The 21428-nt window shown below is 36.0% G+C and overlaps 2 protein-coding genes and 1 pseudogene across 6 annotated transcripts; 1 reads left to right on the top strand and 2 right to left on the bottom strand.

Annotated features, from left to right (window-relative positions):
- Positions 1-407: 407 nt before the first annotated feature.
- LOC132175299 (F-box protein PP2-A12) lies at positions 408-4584 on the top strand. The gene is made up of 3 exons (XM_059587188.2): positions 408-1087; positions 1618-1736; positions 3890-4584. The coding sequence occupies exons 1-3, from the start codon at positions 740-742 to the stop codon at positions 4308-4310; spliced, it is 888 nt and encodes a 295-aa protein (XP_059443171.2). The 5' UTR covers positions 408-739; the 3' UTR covers positions 4311-4584.
- Positions 4585-5176: 592 nt separating this feature from the next.
- LOC132175363 (putative transcriptional regulator SLK3) lies at positions 5177-12487 on the bottom strand. 4 transcript variants are annotated; one of them, XM_088514905.1, is made up of 11 exons: positions 12416-12487; positions 9768-10768; positions 9520-9651; positions 9126-9174; positions 8825-9036; positions 8632-8700; positions 8358-8458; positions 7525-7668; positions 7368-7461; positions 7215-7284; positions 5177-6307 (listed from the first exon to the last, which is right to left on the bottom strand). In XM_088514905.1, exons 2-11 carry the CDS (start codon positions 10689-10691, stop codon positions 5454-5456), a joined length of 2649 nt encoding a protein of 882 aa, XP_088371031.1. In that variant the 5' UTR covers positions 10692-10768; positions 12416-12487; the 3' UTR covers positions 5177-5453. The 4 variants fall into 4 exon arrangements, with proteins under 4 accessions (XP_088371031.1, XP_059443276.2, XP_059443275.2 ...); XM_059587293.2 differs by lacking the exon at positions 7525-7668; XM_059587292.2 differs by lacking the exons at positions 7525-7668; positions 12416-12487 and adding an exon at positions 12040-12119.
- Positions 12488-14609: 2122 nt separating this feature from the next.
- Positions 14610-19059, bottom strand: LOC132174358 (uncharacterized; annotated as a pseudogene). The gene is made up of 12 exons (XR_015911721.1): positions 18717-19059; positions 18401-18542; positions 18147-18289; positions 17973-18039; positions 17606-17658; positions 16664-16718; positions 16492-16566; positions 16171-16197; positions 15994-16068; positions 15722-15843; positions 15091-15137; positions 14610-14927 (listed from the first exon to the last, which is right to left on the bottom strand). The product of XR_015911721.1 is annotated as an uncharacterized LOC132174358 (transcript).
- Positions 19060-21428: the final 2369 nt, after the last annotated feature.

Genomic DNA, 21428 nt, shown 5'->3' with positions numbered 1-21428 from the left:
AGCTCCACATTATTTTAATACCGATTTTTTAGTAAAAGATTTATGTTAGTATCCATAACATTTATCCTTTTAAAATCTATAAAGTATTTGTGACAATCTTAAACTCAAGAAACTAATTTTGTAAATTTCCTTAAAAAGAAAAAAAAGTCTAAAACCATTAACTAAATGGACCACTTTTTCAGATCTTCTTACAAGTCAGCATCCACAGATTAGATTTACATTTTACACTTTCCAAATTTTCTTGGTTTCCAAATGATTGTCATAATCTTTGGATAACACATTTTTTAAACTAATAAATTTTATAAGATAATAACACAATATTTTTTAAAAAAAATTTGGAATATGCATCATTCATCTTCCAAATTCTTTCAAAAGTCCAATCCAACAATCTAAAGGCAGAATCTTCTTCCTAAATCCTTACATTTATTGGTTATATTTTAATCCAAAGCTCCATTACCTACAACCACCTCATCCTCTGCTTTCCGTCCAAATCATTATCGGCTGTCTACCCTCTGTTTCTCGGGAAACAAACAAAACCACCAAAACAAACAAAACCCCCATAACTGTTACGCGTCCTTCCTAAAATACTCCATGTCGCCACGCCACACCACCACCCCTTTCTCTCTTGGCTTCTCTGAATCCCTTTTATCAAGAACTCGATATTTTTAGCGAATCATCCTTTTCTCCCTGTTTCTCTCTCTCTCTCTCTGTCTCTGCTCTCTGCTCTCTGCTCTGTTTCATGGGTGCCAGTTTCTCTGTTTTGTTTTTAGGGCCAATAGGGTCTCTTGGCTCTAATGGGTCTAATGGGTCTCTGGCTTTGCAAGCAAAACCCAGTTTAGGGGACTTACCAGAGAGCTGTGTGGCCCTGCTTCTGGTCAACTTGGACCCCCTGGAGATTTGCAAATTGGCGAGGCTGAATCGGGCCTTTCGCGGGGCTTCCTTGGCAGATTTCGTGTGGGAATCGAAGTTGCCGTCGAATTATGAAGCTCTTGTGCGGGAAGTGTTGGGTGAGTTGCCGGGAAATTTGGGTAAGCGAGAGATTTATGCGAGGCTTTGTCGGGCTAATAGTTTGGATGGGGGTACTAAGGTATTGTTCTTTCTTGTTGTTTCTGTTTGTGTGCTGAGAAAATTTGGAAAAATTAAAAGATAAAAGTCCAATTTTAAGCAATTGTTTTTGATTTGTTGGGGTGGGTTTTCGTTTGTTGGGAAATTAGTACGGCTTTAAGTCGTAAGATTGAAAATTTGTTTCGAGTTTGATCGGGTTGTATGTATCGGGATTCATTTAAGAGACTTGTACTCTTTTAAACGTGGGAACGAACATAAATTTTTTGGATTCATTTCCTGTTTGGATTCTGAAAAAATTTGTGAAAAGGAAAGAGAAATCAATTTTTTTAATTTTTTTTTTTTTTTCAGATACTGGTTTTTCATTATTTCGGACCAGAAATTTTTCTATCTGACTTGATTGGAAATGATTGTTGTTGTAATAAAACGGAAAAAGGTCTTTCTTTTCTTCTCTTCTGCTTTTTCTGTGGCCAAACAGGAGTCTGGTCGTTCATGTTATTTGATTTTCTTGATTTGGATCTGTTCCTGACTTATATGAAATTGGGCTTTTTGCAGAAAGTTTGGCTGCATAAAAGTACGGGTGGTGTCTGTATGTCGATTGCCTCAAAGGGGTTAGCGATCACAGGGATCGATGATCGAAGATATTGGAATCACATCCCAACTGATGAATCTAGGTGAGATTCAGGCTCATTTTTTTAACTTTTGTGTCGATTTTCAATGGAAATGGGAAAGATTGTATGTTACTTGTTATGTATCTTTTAGATCGATGATGGAAACTCCCAACGGTTCGGGGAATTCCCTTGCTGGAATTTGTCAAAGTAGGTTTTTTGTTATTTTTTTAATCTATTACAATTGAAATTTCTGAACTTACTGTGATATATGTATTTGGTTTCATAATGACTTGATTTGCTCGGGAGCAAGTTTATGCGCTGCACTTTGTTATTTACCATCTTACCTCTCAGTTTATTTTCAAGGGAAAAAAAATTGGATTGGATTTTTAGAGAGAAAAGCTATGTTGTGTACAATAGCAAGTTTTTGTTAAATACAGGTCATTTGAAGGAAGTCCTATTCCATTCAGTTTATTGGGAAGATCTTAATGTTTAAGGCAGCTCTAATTGGTATTAACATGATAATCATATCCTTGAACTCAATATTAGTCTCCCCCAATAACTGATTTTATAAGATTTAATTCAGTGACCCAACGGTTTCATAATTAACCTCAAGGCTATATAAGTGTAAACAAGTGTTTCAAATTAAACAAGTACCTTGTGGTTTGAACTCATGGAATCAAGTCAAAAAGGAACCGGGACAAGAAACTTATCCAATTTATTGCCCAATCTGATTAGAACTTAAAAAAGAAACAAGTTCTTATGTCAATTTAGTTCTAAGCCAAGATCTAGGAGAAAATGATGAAGTGGGGAACAAGTATCAGCTCCCAAACTGGGCTAAAGTTAAGAAGTAATTTCACTCACCACTAACAGATCTAAGTAATTGCAAATAGGAGCCGACTCCGTAACTAAAACCAAAAGAGTAGAAGTACTAGAAACACGCGTATCTTACTAATGAAACTCGTAGAGATGAGCCTTCAAACCAGATTGAAATGATATCTTAGCATAAATGTTACAAAGGGCACTTTTTTTTGTATCATTTGTGCCCTTTGTATGCCCTTTGTATCATACAAAGGGCACGACTTAAATTTCACAGACCCATCAGAGAAACAGACACTTGTGTGAGAATCAGAATACATAGCGGGGACTGCTTATATGATTAGTATTGAAGAGGATTACAAACAAGCTATAAGGAAAAATAAATAAGAACAACATACTGTTAAGGATTCAGGGAAACAAATTGATTTCTTGTATATGAAATTAGACTTCGCCAATCAGAGTTTCAAAGCCTTATTAGAGACTCAAATGGAATATTATTTTTCCCCTCTTTCCCTTTTTACTTTTCTTGCATGTTGCTGGGTTGACCTGAAAGTAGAGATTTGTAGCCTTTCAACTACTAATAAAAGTGCAAGGGCGTAACCGAGGTTGAAAAGATGAGAAAACTAGGTCATTGACATCCACTGATAAAAGATTCATCGAAAAGTTGAGGATTAGTAATCCTTTTTTAGAAATTGAATGGATTCAATCTTGTACATATGCAAGGAAACTAATAAAAAAAAGGAAAGATAGTGCTTTTTCTGACCCACATTTTCTGTAGAGCCCTCTTATCTCTTTCTTCTCCGAGCTCAGATTATAGGAGAAGAAGGAATCTAGAAGAAAGTATTAGCAACAACTGGTTTATATATATACATATATATTGGCTTGACTGTGATTCTTTATAGTGATTAGAAAAGCTTTGAGAAGTTAAAAAGCTTTTGTTGTTTCTTGAATTGGAAATGGTTGAAGGAGAAAAAGGAATCCAAGGAGAAAATATCAGCAACAACTAGTTTTATCTTAAAATTAAAATTGATATTATTTTTTTGACTGTGATTCTTTATATTGATTAGAAAAGCTTTGAGAAGTTAAAAGGCTTTTGTTGTTTCTTGAAGTGGAAAGGGTTGAATTTCTTTCACTTGTTTGCAGCATAATTTGCCACGCTTATGATGGTGAATGACATGGCCTCGATTTCTGAACATTTTCCCCTAACTTTCAATCTTAGAGTAACTTGCATATCTTCTGATGCTCAAGGGATGCTTGGGTTTGTTTAGATTGAAGAACTGGAAAGCATTCATCTGTTGGTGCTCTCATTGTGGTTGTATAACCGGACTGCTTTATTTCTATACATACATAGTGTAATAAAGTACTGGAATTGATTTGAAGTTCCTGTTCCTTGCATGTAGATTCTGCACTGTTGCATACCTCCAGCAAATTTGGTGGTTTGAAGTTGATGGGGAGGTAGAGTTCCCATTTCCAATGGGCACATACAGCCTATTCTTCAGGCTGCAGCTGGGACGGGCATCCAAGAGGTTTGGTCGTCGAATCTGTACTACCGAGCACGTTCATGGATGGGATATAAAGCCAGTGCAGTTTCAGCTATGGACTTCAGATGGTCAGCATGCTGCATCGAAGTGCTTTGTTAGTGAGACTGGAAAATGGAACTACTACCACGTTGGGGATTTTGTTGTGGATAACCCCAATTTAACAACCAAAATTAAATTCTCTATGACCCAGATTGATTGCACACATACCAAAGGTGGTCTCTGTTTAGACTCTGTAGTTATATACCCAAGTGAATTTAAAGAGAGGCTAAAGCGTTTTTGAGTTGCAGTTAAGCCTCTGTAGGTAGGAAGCTGTGTATTATAAGAGGTAGAGAGAGTTCTACAAATATTAGATGGTTTTTCTAATCCTAGAGTTTGTATGTAAGCCAGGCCATGTGTATTTTTTTTTTTTATGTTTTCTATTGGTTTGGTCGAAAGTGTGAAGATGTGCTCTGAAATGTCTCGAAAGGTGTTCTGTATTAGAATTTTGGGTAATCAGTAGTTGACATTCGAGTGCTGTAAAAGCAATTAAATTGTAACTGCTTTTCTCCTTGACCTGCTGTTTATTTGTTCATTTTCGGTTTCTACTTTTTGCACTTTTGGGATTGTACTTGTGAAATGCCTAAATGGAACTTGCTTTTGCCTTTTGAACATAGAACTTTTGGCTCAGAGACTATAATTCAGTGAAGAGGTCTTTAATGCAATGCCAATGTATGAGATGGCCTTCAAACATGTGTTTGTTTTAAGTTAATTATGTGTTGTTTTCATCCTCCAGCAGACCATCTAAAATGAAATTTTTTTAAGAATTTGTTATTGTGAATTTTCAAATAGAAAATCTACTACAGCAACTTTTAAGATTTTTTTATTATTTTCTCGTCTTTATTTTTCCTCTTTCTCTCCTTTCTCTTTATTAAAAATGTTTAATTAAAGAGAATAACTTGTCAACTACCAGAGAATTTATATTAAAAAATGAGCAAGTAAAAAAAAAGAGATGAGTTTTTGAGTAGTTAAAATAACTCTTATTGTTGGAGATGCTATTAAAGGATGTAATCTAAATTAGGCTGTCCCCTTTTTTACAGAGCCTATATGATGTAGGATTTGAGTAATTATCTAATCAAATCCATCACTACATTACACAACAGAAGATCCAGTATAAATTCAAGCTATTTAGTACAATATCACCTGGCTGTCAATGCTATTCAAGATTGTAAGGATATCAGTTTACACTTGTATGACACTGAACAAGCTACAAGCTAACAACTTCTTGTAGCATTGTACTCAAAAAGCAATTAATAATGTATGTTCTTCACTTCATGTAATATTAGTAAAAGGGCAGAACAAAAAAATGCTGCAGAACTGTACAAACTCGATGCTAACTACTTCCCAACATCGTGTCAAATCCACTAAAACAAGTAACCCAAAATTGTCAGGCCTTCCATCCATAGCACATATCATCACTGTTACCACTATAGTCTCCATTTTGATGACAACCATGAATCATATTCAGAAGCCCCTCGGGCAGATGAAGCTTCTCCAGGACATCAGGTTCTCTCTTCTTCATGTAGCTGTTATTGACACAAAACTCAGAGGACTCTCTATTAAAGACAGTTCCTGAGCTGCTGATCCTCCCGGCAGTACCACCCAATGCATTTCTTGGGACAGCCCCAACCCCAACCGCTGCGACGCTCCCAGAACTTAACACATTTCGAACAATATCTATTTCCTTGCCTCTTGTAGGCAAGTCAACAACAGTACTCTTGCCAACCTCACGGATAACTCTGTCCCCAGCTGTCCCATTCACTTTTCTGCTGTTGTTGACCATCTCCTGCAGTATCTTTTGGATTGCCTGGTCCGGTTTATTCTGGCTGCCTTCCAAGGAATGAGAACTTGACAAACCGTCCATTCGTGAGTTTTGGATTAGCCCTGAACTTGAGGTTTTAGGACCTTTATATGGTTTAAAAGGTGCACCCTGGTTGGACACATAAGGAGAATAACTCTGCTGCTTCACTTCACCCACATCATAGGTCAATGAGTTCTGTCTCAGCAATTTGTGATAATAATCTGGAAGCACCAATGCCCCCTGTTCTGAGCTAGTCAAATGTACACCATTGGTCATAACTAGACTTTCATTTACGTTGCTCCCAGGAGCAGTGGATGCAGCAATCACCTTATCCTTGTCAGTTGGCAGACCTTGAGCACTCCCAACACCCTCCTTTTCTTCTAATCCCTCTTTCCGAAGCTTCATTGTGGTGATTTCTTGGGAATAATTCTTCAAGCTCTCTACAAATGAGCAATGGTATCAGATATTATAACTAGGATTAACTAAAGCTATCCACTCTAAATTATGGGCTCATATCTGCCCCTAAACTACAAATGTTTCCAATCAACATCCTAATTTTGAGATTAATTTGCAATCTCCATCCTCCATCCAAATCAGTGTCCACATATATAGAATAATGGGAGGAGGTGGAACAGACATTGCATATTTTTTTTGATGAATAACATTGCAAATTAATATACACTAATCTATTAATCTTGATAGATTAGTGCACCCACCACCCATTTGGCCCCTAATATGTTAATTTTGACACTGATATGGATGCTGAATTGAACATTGCAAATTAATCTCAAAATAAGATATTAATTGCAGAAATTTGTAGATTAGCAAGGACATTCTGGATCACCCCATAGCTTAAGGAGGATAGCTACAATTAACCCTTATATGTTAAAAAATAAAATAAAATGAAGCAACCACTATAATAGAAGTGAAGGTTTATGGCTAGAAGCTATGAGAATGTATTAAAAACAAACTGCAGGCAAGACCAATTCTGAAGCTCTTAAATACCAATTTATCTATTATGCTCTACACATCAAATATCTAAGTGAATCCAAAAGGTAAGCATTAATATCATCAATTATTACTAGTGACAAGCAAGCACCATTGAAGAGAAAAAACCTAAGACATTGGTAAACCATATTGAAAACCCAAACCCAAAATAAGCAAGAGTGGAGAAAGTATTGCCCGTAAGCATTAATATCATCAATTGTTACTAGTGACAAGCAAGCACCATTCAAGACAAAAAACCTAAGACATTGGTAAACCATATTGAAAACCCAAACCCAAAATAAGCAAGAGTGGAGATAGTATTGCACGCCATTAACTGCACACATCTAAGACGCTACTTACCTATTGGTCCCATGTTATTATTCCGGGAGAAAGTCATTAAATCTTTCATAATGTTGACAATCTCAGCAATCTGTTAAACAATTATAATGGGTATTTAATCAAAATATTCGATATTAGTTTCAAACTCAAACAAAGTAAATTGTTAAGATGTACCTGCAAGCACCGGGTATATCTTTTGGCAAAGCCAAAGTCATCAACCAGCTGTAGGTCCAAAGTTCTTGCAAGTTGACTTCCAGCCACCAGGAACCTACAGTAAGATAAATGATCAAGACAAGATCAACTCATGAATTATACTGAATTTACCTTCTACCTTTTAAAGTGGAAGAGGGAATAAATAATAACTGCTTCATATGGTCTTGTCTTCCCAAAGCTCAACTTTTCTAGTATACCTAGAGCAGCACATATATCTTTGAGCTTACAATAATACAAAGCAAACATATTTGGTCCTGCTGTTCTGTTAAAACCATAAATTTCAAAAGGTTATGTGGGCCATATTCGTTTATAAGCAGATCAAACTGAATACAGAGAACTTTTAGTCAATGCACTAATAACACCTTCCAAGCATGACATTCTCTCATTCAACGAGCTCTGGATTACCACAAAAGGCTGGGGACTCGAAAAGAGGCATGAAATATAGCAGCTCACAAGAAAGATTTTCATTCACATATATCTAAGGGGCCTTTGAGATATCACCTGCAAATGATGGCTTAATTTGTTTAAATTAAGGCTTTAATGAGTTAAAGCATAGTCATTATTAAAATTTCAGGAAGTGACACTATTTTCTTTTATTATTGGGTAACAAATCCAATACCGTGTTCTACTCTTTTTTTATTACAATAAAGAGTAAACCTTGCCCATGGCAGTTCCGAGAAGCATAAATATATGTACCTAAATAAAGAAAATACGTTTTTTCTTTTTCTTTTGACACATGATATCCCTTTATTTGAATTTAAGGCAGGAAAATACAGTCATGGACAATTTTCAAAACACCAAATTTTTGTTCCTAATCCATAAATTTCTTGATCAACTAGAATGACGTTGAATACTCAATATGTCCTTCAACTAGGGGCACAATGAATGAGATACAAAACTGAATAGGTTGACAATTTATTGCATAAAATATATCTGCCAATGATTTCTTACGTATCACAATTTGCTTGTAAATCCTCTGGTGCCACCACAACAGACACACTTCCACCATCAGTGCTTTTATGCATCCGTGCAGCATGAACCAACTGATTAACCTGCAACCAGGCATGAGTCAAAGATTTATAGTATGGTTACACACAGCAAGATCATAAAAATCCTCAGGTATGAATGTGAAGAATAAGCAATGGATCATATGAAAGATTCGAACACCAAGAAGAATAACTCAACAACCATAAACAAAATACAGAGCACAATAAAGACTCATTACCTGAGATGCAAGGAAAGTTCGAGGCAAAAGTTCTTCATGATGTCGTGAACAAAATTCCCAGGACAATATCTAGAAAAGAAAAGAAAAAGTATGTAAATATCATCATAATGCATAAGATTTTGCAGTGAACATGATCAACATGAACAATAGATATGCATCAACCCAACAACTTAATATGAAGGGGCCTTCTCACCTTCAAATCATGGGTGTAAATAATGCGTAGATGACCCTCACGAACAACACGAAGTTTCTCATAGACACTCTCTTGAACTGCTTTTTCATATTCCAACATCATTAATCCAGAAGGGAATCTACGCTCATGTGGTAAATCGAGAAACAATAGTTCATCCATCACACTGTCAAATGTCATTTTATTGAGCCTAGGAAGTAATTCAGAAGTCACCTCTGCCAAGCAACAAAATGTAGAAAGAAGTTATATGCAATCAACAGATTAAGATAATCAAAGCAGGGAAGAAGAACTTTGTTTTCCTTACCAAACCCCCTTCCTGATTCACAACCACATATGTTGCATTGCCATGCATCCTTTAAAAAGAAACAACAAACAATTACCATTTTACTAAGCAATCAACAAAACATTGAAGGCAACATGGGAAGATTAAGAACCAGAAACAAACAAGAAATCATGTCAAGGAATGCATTAAAGATGAGTATTTGAACAGTGTATGCCCATCTATCTGAAGCCACAAGTACAAAATAATTCACTTATACAATAAAAATAATTTCTCTTTCATTGCAGAAGGGGTATTCAGTCGCTCAAGAGTTATGCTCAAAGTATTTCTTCTACAAAAATTCAATTGTAGAAGAAATATTTTACGAAATTGGAATTATGGTCAAATAAAAAAAAGGATCAGCAGGATGAGTACTGACCATAGCTGTCTGGGGAATCATACTAAAGGCATGGTGTCCAACTTTATCATACAAAGAAAAACACCATCTTCTCCTAGCACAGGGAGCATAATACTCGGCGATAAATTTCCTCCAATAAGAAATACCATTGTCCTATAGAGACCAAAAAAGAAAGAAGGGTTAGACCAACTTAAAGCTGTATCACTGAGTGCAGGGATGATATAATAATAACAAATAACATTAATTTGTCAATTAAACCAGCAACTCACAGCTGGTCGTTGCCGCAGATGATATATTTGCTGCATTAACCGGCGTGAACAGATGCCTTCATTAGATGGGTGCATAGCAGGTACTTGATGCAGGGCTTGCTGTTGCAGGTGCTGCCTCATTTGCTGTTGTTGCTGCTGCTGCTGCATGTCAACTCCCTGATACTGTGCAATAGACTGCAAAATCTTTTGCCACTTCTGGTTTTGAAACTGATGCTGCTGAAACAGTGCTTGTAGTTGGGGTACATGTCCTCGCAATTGTGCTGAATCTGAATTCTGCAGTAGCTGCTGAAGAATATGTTGGTGCATAATAGCCTCTTGCTGGATGTCTAATCTAGGTTTCTTATGCATCTGCGTTGGCGTGCGGTTGTCCTGCTTTGTGCCATTTAGAAGTGAATTTTTATGCATTTCCGCAACCTTTTGCTGATGTTTCCTTTTATGAACTTGTACACAGTTTGTGTCTAAATAGGATGTATGCTGTGCAATGGAGGAACCGTCAAGAACTGAAGAGCTTGAGCTTAGGTTACGGGAGGAGAATGATGCAGGAGATGTGGGCAACTCTAGGTAAGAATCCGTGTTGCTAACGGAATTTCTATGCAAATGAGGACCCTTTGAAAGTGCTGGTTTGGAATTTGTGACTAAGGAACTTGGCCTACCACTCAGGCCATTTGTTGAATTATTTAAGGCAGTCAGATTCATTTCCCCTGAGACCCTATCTAAATTCATATGTGCAATCATAGATGCAGTATTTGGCAAGTTTCCAGAAGATGCATTCAAGAGGGAAGCTACCACAGCCTGGTAGTGATCATCTTTTGGTGGCAAGCTATCAGAACTTGAGGACCCCACAAAGCCCCCAGTCGGCCAAGTCGATGCCAGAGATTGTGCTGCCATTTGAAAGTTGGAATCCACAAAGGTCTCTAGAGCCATCCCTATTCCCTAATAGCCTTTCCGATGAGAATCAAAGGCTATATGGAAATTACAGATGAACCCTCAGAGAAGAATACCTACAAGCAGGAAACACATGCACAACAAGCACATAGATAGTTATGTCAGCTCTCACACCAAAGAGAATGTGTGTGTGTACATTTGTGTGAATCCGTGGATCATTCAAGATAACTACAATGGAATCAACCTAATTTAGATTACAAGAATCTCTTTAAGTTTCTTTGTTTCTTGGCTCCAGTATAGTATTAGGGAAAATAGTTCTTAAAAGTCCAAGGAAAAAAGTCTCAACCCCACCCCACCCCACCCCACCCCACCCACAGGGAATGTGTCGGATATCAAACAAAAATCTCCCTGGAGCTTGGCGCATAGAGTCAATCATCAAAGATATCCTCCTCCTCAAACAAAAGTTCCCCTTTGTTCTATCCTCAAAATTAATCGCAATGCAAAGTGGCCTACACATAATCTTACTAGCTGGGCTGTCTCCACCTTATCTTGTGGAATCATTTCCACCTCTACTCCGTAGTTGTTGTTTCTATTAGTAATCTAAATCCCCTTGAGTCTATCCCCCCTGTTTCGGCTTTTGGCCACTTTTTGTTTTTGCTTCTTGTTTTGTTGTGTATTTGACCAGAAAAAGGAATAATAATAATAATAATAATAATATAGTAGGATATCTACTTTGGCCAATAAAGAAAAAAAAAATAGAGTGGGATACCCAGAAATATAGATGGAGCAGAAACAGGAACAAGAAGTTGAGAACATGGAGACGAGTTGAAAACAAACAGTAAAGTAAATAAAGAAAAAGCTAAAGCCCAAATCTAAGAACTACCCACCAAAATAGAACAAGAATAACAACGGATTAGCGAAATACAATGAACATAAAACATCGAAAACAGATTTACAAAGAACCATACGCATTGGACAACAAAAGGCACAGCTCTTCTCTACGTGCATATTGCATAACGACCAAGTACCAAATGATATAAACATGCGTCGAAATTCACAGGTTTCAATTAAATGAACTCATCTTCGGTCTTCCCATCTCTAAACAAGATCATTACGCACAATTACTCACAAAATTAGGAGAACAAAAAAAATTATATATATTGACAATATAAATAAGCATAAAGCATATGCAATACTGTGCACAAAAGTATGATGATCTCCAAAAACAAAACTTTCCACAGCACTATATATTAACCTTCTTTTGGCCGGAAGCCATTATATTTACCTAAAAAACTCCGCTTGGTTGGTGTGAAAAAAAAAAAAAAAAAAAAAAAAAATCATTTTAACAAACCCCATTTCATAAATGCTGAAGAAATTGGAAACTAACCCACTTCCCTAGATGGTCCCTTTGATTTTCCCCATTCTTTCCAAAAATCAAACAAAGCCTTATTTGTTTTACATCCGTCTCGGTTTAAGCGGGGTTGCTGGTTTTCCCGAGTCCCAAACGTTATAAACTCGAAGCTTTTTTTTTTTCTCCTTTTCTTTTCTCAGCAACCAACCACTCATCTTTCTCGTCAAAAACAGTCAAACCCATTATAAAGCAAAGAAAATGTCGGTCTATTTCCCACTGTCCAAGAAAATTCATTCAAAGCAGTGTAAAAAAAAGGACAAAAGAGGTCAAAATCTGCAACAAAATTAGATAAAAAAAAACAAAAGTGAAAAAGAAAAAGCAACAAACTTTGTAAGAGAAAAAAAAAAAAAACCTTGAAGCTTCTGCTGATGAAATGGGTCTCGATATTCGTACGGAACCGCCATGGCCGTGAGCTCACAAAAGGGTTTCTATTTATAGTGAGCGGGAAGTGAGTGAGAGTGTGAGACAGTGGTGACCGGCTGTAGCGGTGCTGGGTCAGCTTTAACCGGGTGGGCCGGTGATTGTTGGGGCACGCGTCGCTTTACGACTAGCCACGTACCGCTGTGAAGATTGCAGGGTGGCATATGATTTTCTCTTTCTCTTTCTTACCCTTTATTCCATTCTTGCCTTTGAATAATTACGTCATAAATCTTGGAACTTAAAAGTTCAAGTTTTTTTTTTAAAAAAATTAGAATATATAATTTTAATGAAATTATATGGAATCCTAATCCTGAAAATGTGGCATTTCGGTTTTAAGTAATCATATGCTTACAATTTTTTTTTTGGAAAATTTCACAAAGGACCCCTAAATTATCTCGTATTTTAAAAACACTTTTTAAATTTTAAAAACTCTCAATTTTACCATTATCATTTTTTTTAAAAAAAAAATTAATTTAAAATTAAGGGTAAATTTAGAACTTTATAAAAAATTCTTTTAATGTTTAAAAACTAACGGATGGGTTTAAATTGACTGCAATTGAAAGTTGACAGGTTCAAATTGAGAGTTTTTAAACTTTGTGGACATTCTCAAAACACGCGGTAATTCAAGGGTCTAAAGTAAAATTTTTTGATTATTTTACAACACGTTGACTTGTGTTAATAACTTAATATGTGAGAGTGTACTTCAATTGCATGCTTACACATGTCAACAAATTATAACCGAATGTGGCGGTGCATAATTGCTATAATATGAACCAAACCACTACCTTGCGAGTCCAAGGTTGTGGGTTCGAATCGATGCATGTTCTATTACTGCTCAGATGCACCCCACGCCATGTACGTTAGCGTTTAAGTGGGCCGGGGCAGTGACCAACATCGGTAAACCATTTTTTTTAATTAAAAAAAAAAATGCTTAGAAAGTCTCTGATAATTGCAATTATGAAAATTCGCTTTAGTTGCATTTACAATTTACCTGGACACCAAAAAAACAATATTTAGACATGAATTATTGATTGGATTTTGACCCCAACAAAAAAAAAAAAACTCACAAAATGAGGCTTATATATAATCGTAATAAATAATTATAGTTCTATGAAATTATTGTTATTTTGTAGGTGTTTGTTGTTCATATGAATAATATTTTACAAACTAAAATAAGTCTTAATTTAATTTGAGTATCTACTATTTTTTATTAAGAAATTCTGCCTACGAGATTTTTAATGATTTGGAAACTATGCAGGATTGAGATCTACGGCAAACTATACAATAAACCCTGATGCAATTGAAACTTCATGATCTAATTAATTTGATAATAAGATTAAATATTTTAATTCTCTATTTTAATCCTCTCTTTACGTTTAAGCGAAGTCTTTTATTATGACCGAGTATTTCTGCTCCATTTGTTTGGGCATAGAATTATTTATAAAAATATTTTATGTATTGCCTTGGTGTTTGGACAAAAAATATTTTTAATTTGACTGAGAAAACTTATTTAATTTTCATAAACCATTTTTTGAGTTTGAACTTCTTATTCACAAATTGACAGACACAACCGTGACATCGTCGGAACTTCACCGAGCCACCGCCGAAACCCTGCCAAAACTCGGTCAAGACCCCCACATGACTTGCTAGGACCCAGCCGTGCCAAATAAAATACTTTCATTTGTCTTTGACTAATTCTCTATTTGGTTTAGCAATTTCAAAACGCTGGGTTTTTCAAAAACAAAAGTAATTTCAAAACATAATTAACAAACTTATGATAAAATTGGTTTGACTTTTAAAATCATGTTAAACTTCCTTGAGTGATGATAGAGAGAACACTGGCGTGAAAACACGGGCATGCATCACGCCAGTGTTCTCTCTATCATCACTCAATTTCCTTACTTGTGGCTTGAAAACATGTTTTTTTTTCTTTTTCTTTTTCTTCTTTAAAATATCATTTTTTTTCAAATCCACTTCCAAACAAAATACTTTTAGCAATTTTTTTTAAAACGTGTGTTTGGTCCACAAAATCGTGAGGCCAAACACACCCTAAGCAAACGAGGGCTTGGGGTTGAAAGCAACATGCAAACAACAAATGACTCCATGAGATTATAGAAATCAAACTGTGAAGCAAAATGAAACCTAAATAGCAGTGACAAGTTCCTTTCTCCTTTTTCATGTTCTTCTGTGACATCATAAATAGTAGTACGTACTACTCCCAAAAGGAGCATGCGATGACCAAGAAAAGGTCACCCCAACTGCCCCCACAAAGTGTAGATGTTACCACCAAGATATAAATAAACCTCTGAAGCAAACAAAACTTGGGAAACCAATAAATTTTACTGCTCACCGTCGTTGGACCTGCGATATGGCATGTATCTGTGGTCCTTCGCAGCATTCTTCTTTCTTCTTTTCTCAATAAAGGCATCAAGCTTGCCAGATGCCTGAGCAAATTTTTTGAGATTAAAAAAATGTTATTAGTGAGAACTAAAAGCAGTAATAGTTGTCACGCATTATAATTTTTTGTATCACAACAAAAGTTGAATATATATGCCTTGAGATCTCCAATCAATTGAACAAAACTAACAAACATACAAACAACCATACCTTGAGATTTTCATATTTCTCAATAAGCCTTTGCTGCCGAAGTGCACCTGCAAATAAAAGAACCGAGTCAATGGTGAGGTGAGCTTGTCCATTCGTCATCTTAGAAGTGGTCAAATATGAAAAACAGTGACAATAGAAATGAATGTGAACGGCAATGCACCTTGAAAGTAGTTAAGCACAACCAAAAAAGGGGAAACATAAGTTTACAACAACAAACATATAAACCAGCACCACATCTTCACCATCACCATTAATACTAGTGCAAAGCCACACACTGCCATTATACCAAAACCACCACACTGCCAAATCCCACTCATATGCATTCTCAACGAACTATTTTGCTTGGTTATAAGGAACACAAGCTCAGATTACTCAGTGTCAGAACTTTGATTCAAAAGCTTGAATTACCAACATAAGGCAATGGCTACAAAAGTAGCACTAAGCTCCACGTAATTCAAGGCTAAGTGCTTCTTGTTATTTTAATTCCAGATTTCCACAGGTATATAGGTCCTCTTATAACAAAGCTAAGACCAATAGATAATTTGCTTTTCTTCCGTATGGGACATGCTCTCCACAAGCATAGACAAATGGTGTCACAAAGAGAGAGAGAGAGGGAGGAGGATAACATTACTTTTGGAGAGATAAAATGGCTGTTTCCCTTTCTTCGCTGCTTCTCTCTCTTTCTTCTTGCATGTGCTCAGCCAGAATTGCTGCCTCAGTTTGCCGACTTGACTCAGATTTTAACTGCTTGTCCTGAAAAGGTGAGCCATGGGAAGAAAATTAATATTTAAACACACTGTGTATTTCCAGAGAAACAAAACAAAATGGAGAGGAATTTACAACATAGTAAGATAAATGAACAGAATCAATGTTACATTTCTTTCCAAAAGGGCCAGCATTTACAATCCAAGATAAGCGGTTCTTTAATTCACCACTGACTTCGGGATCATTCGATTTCTGTAATTGCTTCCGTAGTTTCTGTTATATCCAAAATAGAGTGTACAGAAGAGAAGTTAACACAGAAGGAGAATAAATTGGAAGAAAAAAAAAATTAAATAGATCATAAATTTAAAAGCTTACCTCTTTTTCAGCAGGAAGATTGCCTCTCTTTCAGCAGGTGACCAACAGTAAGAAAGTTAATAAGTAAATGCACCAATATTTCTGGAAGAAGTAAAAATTTAGAGGAACATATAGCATGGTGAGATAAAAGAACATGCCAACGACATTTAGGTCAAATGGCACTTCACCACCCAAAAGAATGGGGTAATGGGTGGATTCAAGTCCTGTCGAGCACATGAGCCACTTACCAAAAAACAATGGTTAAATAAACAACTAGAATCAATATTACATTTCTTTCCGAAAGGGAAGACACCTACCATCCAAGAAAGGGAAGACACCTACCATCCAAGATATGCTGCTTTTAAATCTACTGACGGCATATGGATCCTTGGATTTGTCTAATTTCTTCTGTTCTTCCTGTTATATCCACAATAAATTCACAAAGGCAAAATAAACAAACAAGTACAATAAATTCAACACCGATTTCACATACTTCATAAATTGAATAGATTACCTCAATTATCTCAGGATCATATTTCTTAAATAGAAAATTATATTTGCTCATAAACCTGTAAGATCCAATAGACGGCAGATTATTCATATGAAAAAAATTGCGTATACAAAAAATTAAAGAAACTATGGGAATATGTACAATTGTACTTAGTAGTGCGGGAAGAAAACAACTAACATGTAAATGATCTACAATATTTATAGTTGGCAATCACTTAAAGCCTCCTAACAGATAATTTTAACTACAGCCTCAAGAATGGATTGGTTGGAAAAGGAACAAAAAAACGACAAAACCTCAAGAATGGATTGGTTGGAAAAGGAACAAAAAAACGATGAGAGGATTTGAACCCACATATATATATATATATATATATATATATATATATATATATATATATATATATATATTTCTCAATAGATACTAGATTAGAAGCACTCACTTAGTCCTACACTTGGAAAAGCATAAAATATAACATTTGTGAGAATGTGAAACACACACACACACACACACACACACACACACACAGACATATATATATATATATATATATTTTATCATATATATATTTTATCAAACCAGAGAAGAGATAACAATATTTTATCATTTGAACAAGCCACGACCTAAATATCAAGGTTTACACTGTCCTGCAAACTTGCTCTCACTAACTCCTTTAGACTCGAGGGATACCTGATTATTGTTCTAGTAAAACATAAGGTAAAGTAGCTTCAAGATAGTTTTACAAACTTTGAGCAGACCCACAAAAGATGAAGAAGAAGAAGAAGAAGATGGTGATCCAAAATATGGTGAATTGAATTAAATGCCAAGAAAACAACCAAAATCTTTTTCTTTTATAAGTAGAAAACAACCAAAATCATATACTTAAACAAAAACCAAAAAAGTCACACGCACAGAGAGAGAGAAAGAGAGAGAGATAAGCGGACTCACAGCTTCGCATCAAATGTACCACATAAAGATTCAAAATGGGGGTCACGTATGACCTGAAAAAAAAAATGGCATACATCAATATAAAAGAACTTATACAGAAAGCAGCAGTTGCTTGCTATAAATTCATAAACTTTTCCACCGTTACTCTCCTATAAACCCTTGGCAACCAAACATATAATAAACACTAAAGAAAAAAGATACTCAATTCACAAAACTCATAAATTACAAAACAAAACAAATCTCATTCATTCAGTTTCAACTGCAAAACAATTACACAAAGACTGAACACTACCCTATCAATATCCTCTAGAAAACAACCAACAACAAAGTATTTCACGAAAAACAAAATTAGCTCAATCAAACTCACCCTCTTGGGAGCTTGTATCACCTCTCTGAGCCTACTCACCGGCTTCTTGCTACTCACTTCTGACGGCCTTCACACAATTCCACAAAATCAGCCACTTCCAACACACTATCCAAAACTACTAAGCCAACATAACCAAACAAACAAAATTATCCAAACCCACAAGCCAATAATCACCTATTCTTGTTCAACCGCCCAAATTTCTTTTCTTGATTTGGCTTTTTATACACTGAATGTGACCCGTCTAAACGCGCTTTTAGCATTTCTTCGGTTGTCACATCTGTGAGCTCGCGCTCTATCTCCTCCTCCTCCTCCTCCTACTCTTCAATCAAAATTTCAAATTTTAACCGTTACAAACAGACAAATGTTCAGAAAAATTCCAATAACTGAACCTAAACAGTTTTAATTGGAAAAAAAAAAAAAAGGGATACCCACAATTCCAAAAAGGACTATTCGTGTTCAACATCACTGTCCTCGAACTGGGTTTTGCTTGAACTGGCAATTGGGTTGTCATGTTTCTTCATTTTTCAACCTCTGAATCAAATTTGTTCGTTTGCCCGAAAACTGAAATTGCTGTGCAATGAAAAATTAGATTGAGGAATGCATAAGTTTGCTATTTCATTCGAGAAATATATGCAAGTTGAGAGAATATATAATTTTGAGGGTAGTGAGTGAAAGAAAATCTTAAACGCTGTTTGTGGTATTGCTGGAGTGAAAGGGAGGGAAAAAAAATCATGAAAAACGTACCCCAAAGGTGATTGACATTGAGGGTATCGCTCGTTGAAGGCAACTAAAACACTATGCAGGCGAGGAGCTTAAGGTCGGGGAGAATGGGGCTAGGGTGGTGTGGACGTCCGTATGAGAAACAGAAGGTGGGACGGAAGGGCCCGTCGAAATTCCAATGGCGAAATAGAACAAAGCAGTCGTGGAAGCTCGAAGCAATAAAATTCCTATACGACCAAGCGACCTTACCTCTCAATCTGCTTCTCCCAAGGGTGACTCTCATCTTCTACTTCTCATCGGAGAATGGCAGACAGCAGCGTTGTGTACAAACAATGGCCGGTCGGCGGAAAGTAGGGTTTCGCTCTTTTTTTTTTTTTTTTGAAAGGGAAGGCTAAGGGTGAATGTTTTTTTAAAATAATTAGAGTAGGTTTGGAATTAGGTTTGTGATTTTAAAAAGCGAGATTTACAAATACCGATTTTTAAAAACACAATTAAGCGTTTGGCAAAATTACGGTTTTGACTTTTAAAACTGTAGTTCAACTTTTAAAATTATGCGTTTTCTATCAACATTTTTAAATCGTAATTTTTAAAAAACACAATCTCAAACAGTTTATTTTCTGCAATTTGGTTTAAAATGATCATTTTTGTCTATAAAATCTCAATCCCAATGATTCAACACAAACTCAACATAAGAGGATTAAATGAGTTCATGTTTATTATAAGTCACATCGTTTTTAGTAAGGTGGGCGCGGGTTAGGCGGGGCGGGTATCGGCCTTTTCCCCACCCACCCTGCACATACCATGCGGGTTTTGGAAATTCCAATCCACCACCCGAGCACAATGAACAATATCCACGCGGGTTCAGGTATTGCGGGGCAGGTTGAATAGGTGCGAGTTGTGCAGATTTTTTTCCAAATCCTCTCATTTCTTTTCTCCACCAGCTTCTCTTCTTTCTTTTTCCACTTTTTCTTCTCCTCCATTTTTGTCTTTTCTCATATTCTCTCAAAACCTCGAGAAACAAACAAATAAACACAACCCTACATCAAACCTGTAAACAATGGAAAAGAAAACCAAATAATGATTCATGAAAGAGGTATAGAGAGAGATAAAAAAAACCTAGATCGATAAGATCATGGTCTGTGGAGATGGGAGCAGCGCAGCAACCCATGGTCTAAGGAGGTGGAGCGGCAGCGCAGACGAGAGAGAGAATGTAATAGGTACTATTATAATATAGTTTAGTTAATTGAGAAGGTTATAATACAGTTTAGTTGGTTGAGAGTTAGTTAAAGTGTTAGTTGGGGGAGGATGTATAAATAGCCTGAATGAGAATGTAATCAGTATCTTGATAGACAATTGTTTATTGTGAACTTCGAGTTTGGCATACTCGAATATGCTTAGGAGGTTGAGTAACCCTCGAAGATACTTATTTGTTCAATAAAGATTCTCACTTCTTCTCATCTTTCCATTTCTTCTCTTCCATTCTTTCATTCTTCTCTTACTTAGCCTGTATGACAATGTTTTCCATAACAGCACTGTAATAGAGAAGCAGACGAGAGACAAAGAGAGATAACACATACGAGAGAGAGAGAGATGAGGGAGAGAAATGGGAACGGCGGCAAAAGAATAGAGAGAGGGGCTGAATAAATTAGGGATAGGGTATCTTAGTTTTTATACTTATGCGGGGCGGATTGAGACAGGGTGGGTACTTGCTGAAAAAAAACACCTAAAACTCGCAACCTGCACACCCCCCCCGCGCACGGCCGACACGGGTTGGAAGAATCCTACCCGAATCCGCAAAAAAAAACACATAAAACTTGGGCGGGGCGGGGCAGGTTTTTGCCCACCCTTAATTTTTAGAGTGACACAAGAATGATTATAATATTATATTAGTCTTGTACACCCATACTTCTACATGAGACTTGAATCATATATATGCTAAAAGTAGGGGTATAAATTCAGTTCCGGTTAGCGGTTATTGGCTAAAATCATTAACCGAAACTGAGGTAACTGCTTGGTCAATTTTAAAAATTGGAACCCTGGTTAACTGCCGGTTATGAGTGATGCTAGGTGGCCTACTAGGATCCTACTAGCATCCAACTCCTTTTCATTTTTTTTTTTAAATAGGGCTGATGTGGCGTGGTCTCAGCCATGCCACATCAGCCCTAGTTGGACCCTGGTAAGCCAAAAAGAATTACTCGCAGGTTATCCACACCGATAATCAAGGCTTTAAAAAATTGGATATTTTTGGTCTGTTTTGGGTATTGGGCATATTTTTTGGACTTAATTTAGCCATTTTTAGCCTTATATATATATATATTACCGGTTATAATCGGATGTATATAAATACAAAAACTGGTAACTATAATGCAAAGATGTAGGAAAGGAATATACTTTGAATAATGTTCAACATATGCTATATTTAAAGAAAAAACTTTAATATTTTCGGCATTTTGGATAAGCTAGGTATTTTGATGAGGCAGAGTAATAGAGTTTATTGGGGTTGTTTGTCAATGGACAAAAAAAAAAAAAAAAAAAAAGGCTCCATACTATTTATTTGAAATTCAACTTAAAACATTCTTAATTTTTATATTACATCAGTTACATTTTACTAGTATTCAAATAAAAAAAATTAATTACAAAATAATAATAATAATAATAAAAAAGTCGCTACAAACAATTTAAACTAAACAAACAAAGTCCATTACCAAACAGACCGTTAAGACTTTTGATCATGAT

The sequence above is a fragment of the Corylus avellana genome, chromosome 3 (assembly GCF_965113065.1).
Source record: "Corylus avellana chromosome 3, dhCorAvel1.hap1.2, whole genome shotgun sequence".
Lineage (NCBI taxonomy): Eukaryota > Viridiplantae > Streptophyta > Magnoliopsida > Fagales > Betulaceae > Corylus > Corylus avellana.
This window is presented reverse-complemented; position numbering and strand designations above follow the sequence as displayed.

Excerpts from the sequence above, each read along its gene's own strand:
- LOC132175299 (XM_059587188.2), top strand. The coding sequence starts at position 740 with ATGGGTGCCAGTTTCTCTGTTTTGTTTTTAGGGCCAATAGGGTCTCTT. Across the intron at positions 1,088-1,617 it reads GTTTGGATGGGGGTACTAAG|AAAGTTTGGCTGCATAAAAG; the intron begins GTATTGTTCTTT and ends GGCTTTTTGCAG. Across the intron at positions 1,737-3,889 it reads ATCCCAACTGATGAATCTAG|ATTCTGCACTGTTGCATACC; the intron begins GTGAGATTCAGG and ends CCTTGCATGTAG.
- LOC132175363 (XM_088514905.1), bottom strand. The coding sequence starts at position 10,691 with ATGGCTCTAGAGACCTTTGTGGATTCCAACTTTCAAATGGCAGCACAA. Across the intron at positions 9,037-9,125 it reads TGAATCAGGAAGGGGGTTTG|AGGTGACTTCTGAATTACTT; the intron begins GTAAGGAAAACA and ends GTTGCTTGGCAG. Across the intron at positions 7,669-8,357 it reads TTACAAGCAAATTGTGATAC|AACAGCAGGACCAAATATGT; the intron begins GTAAGAAATCAT and ends TGGTTTTAACAG.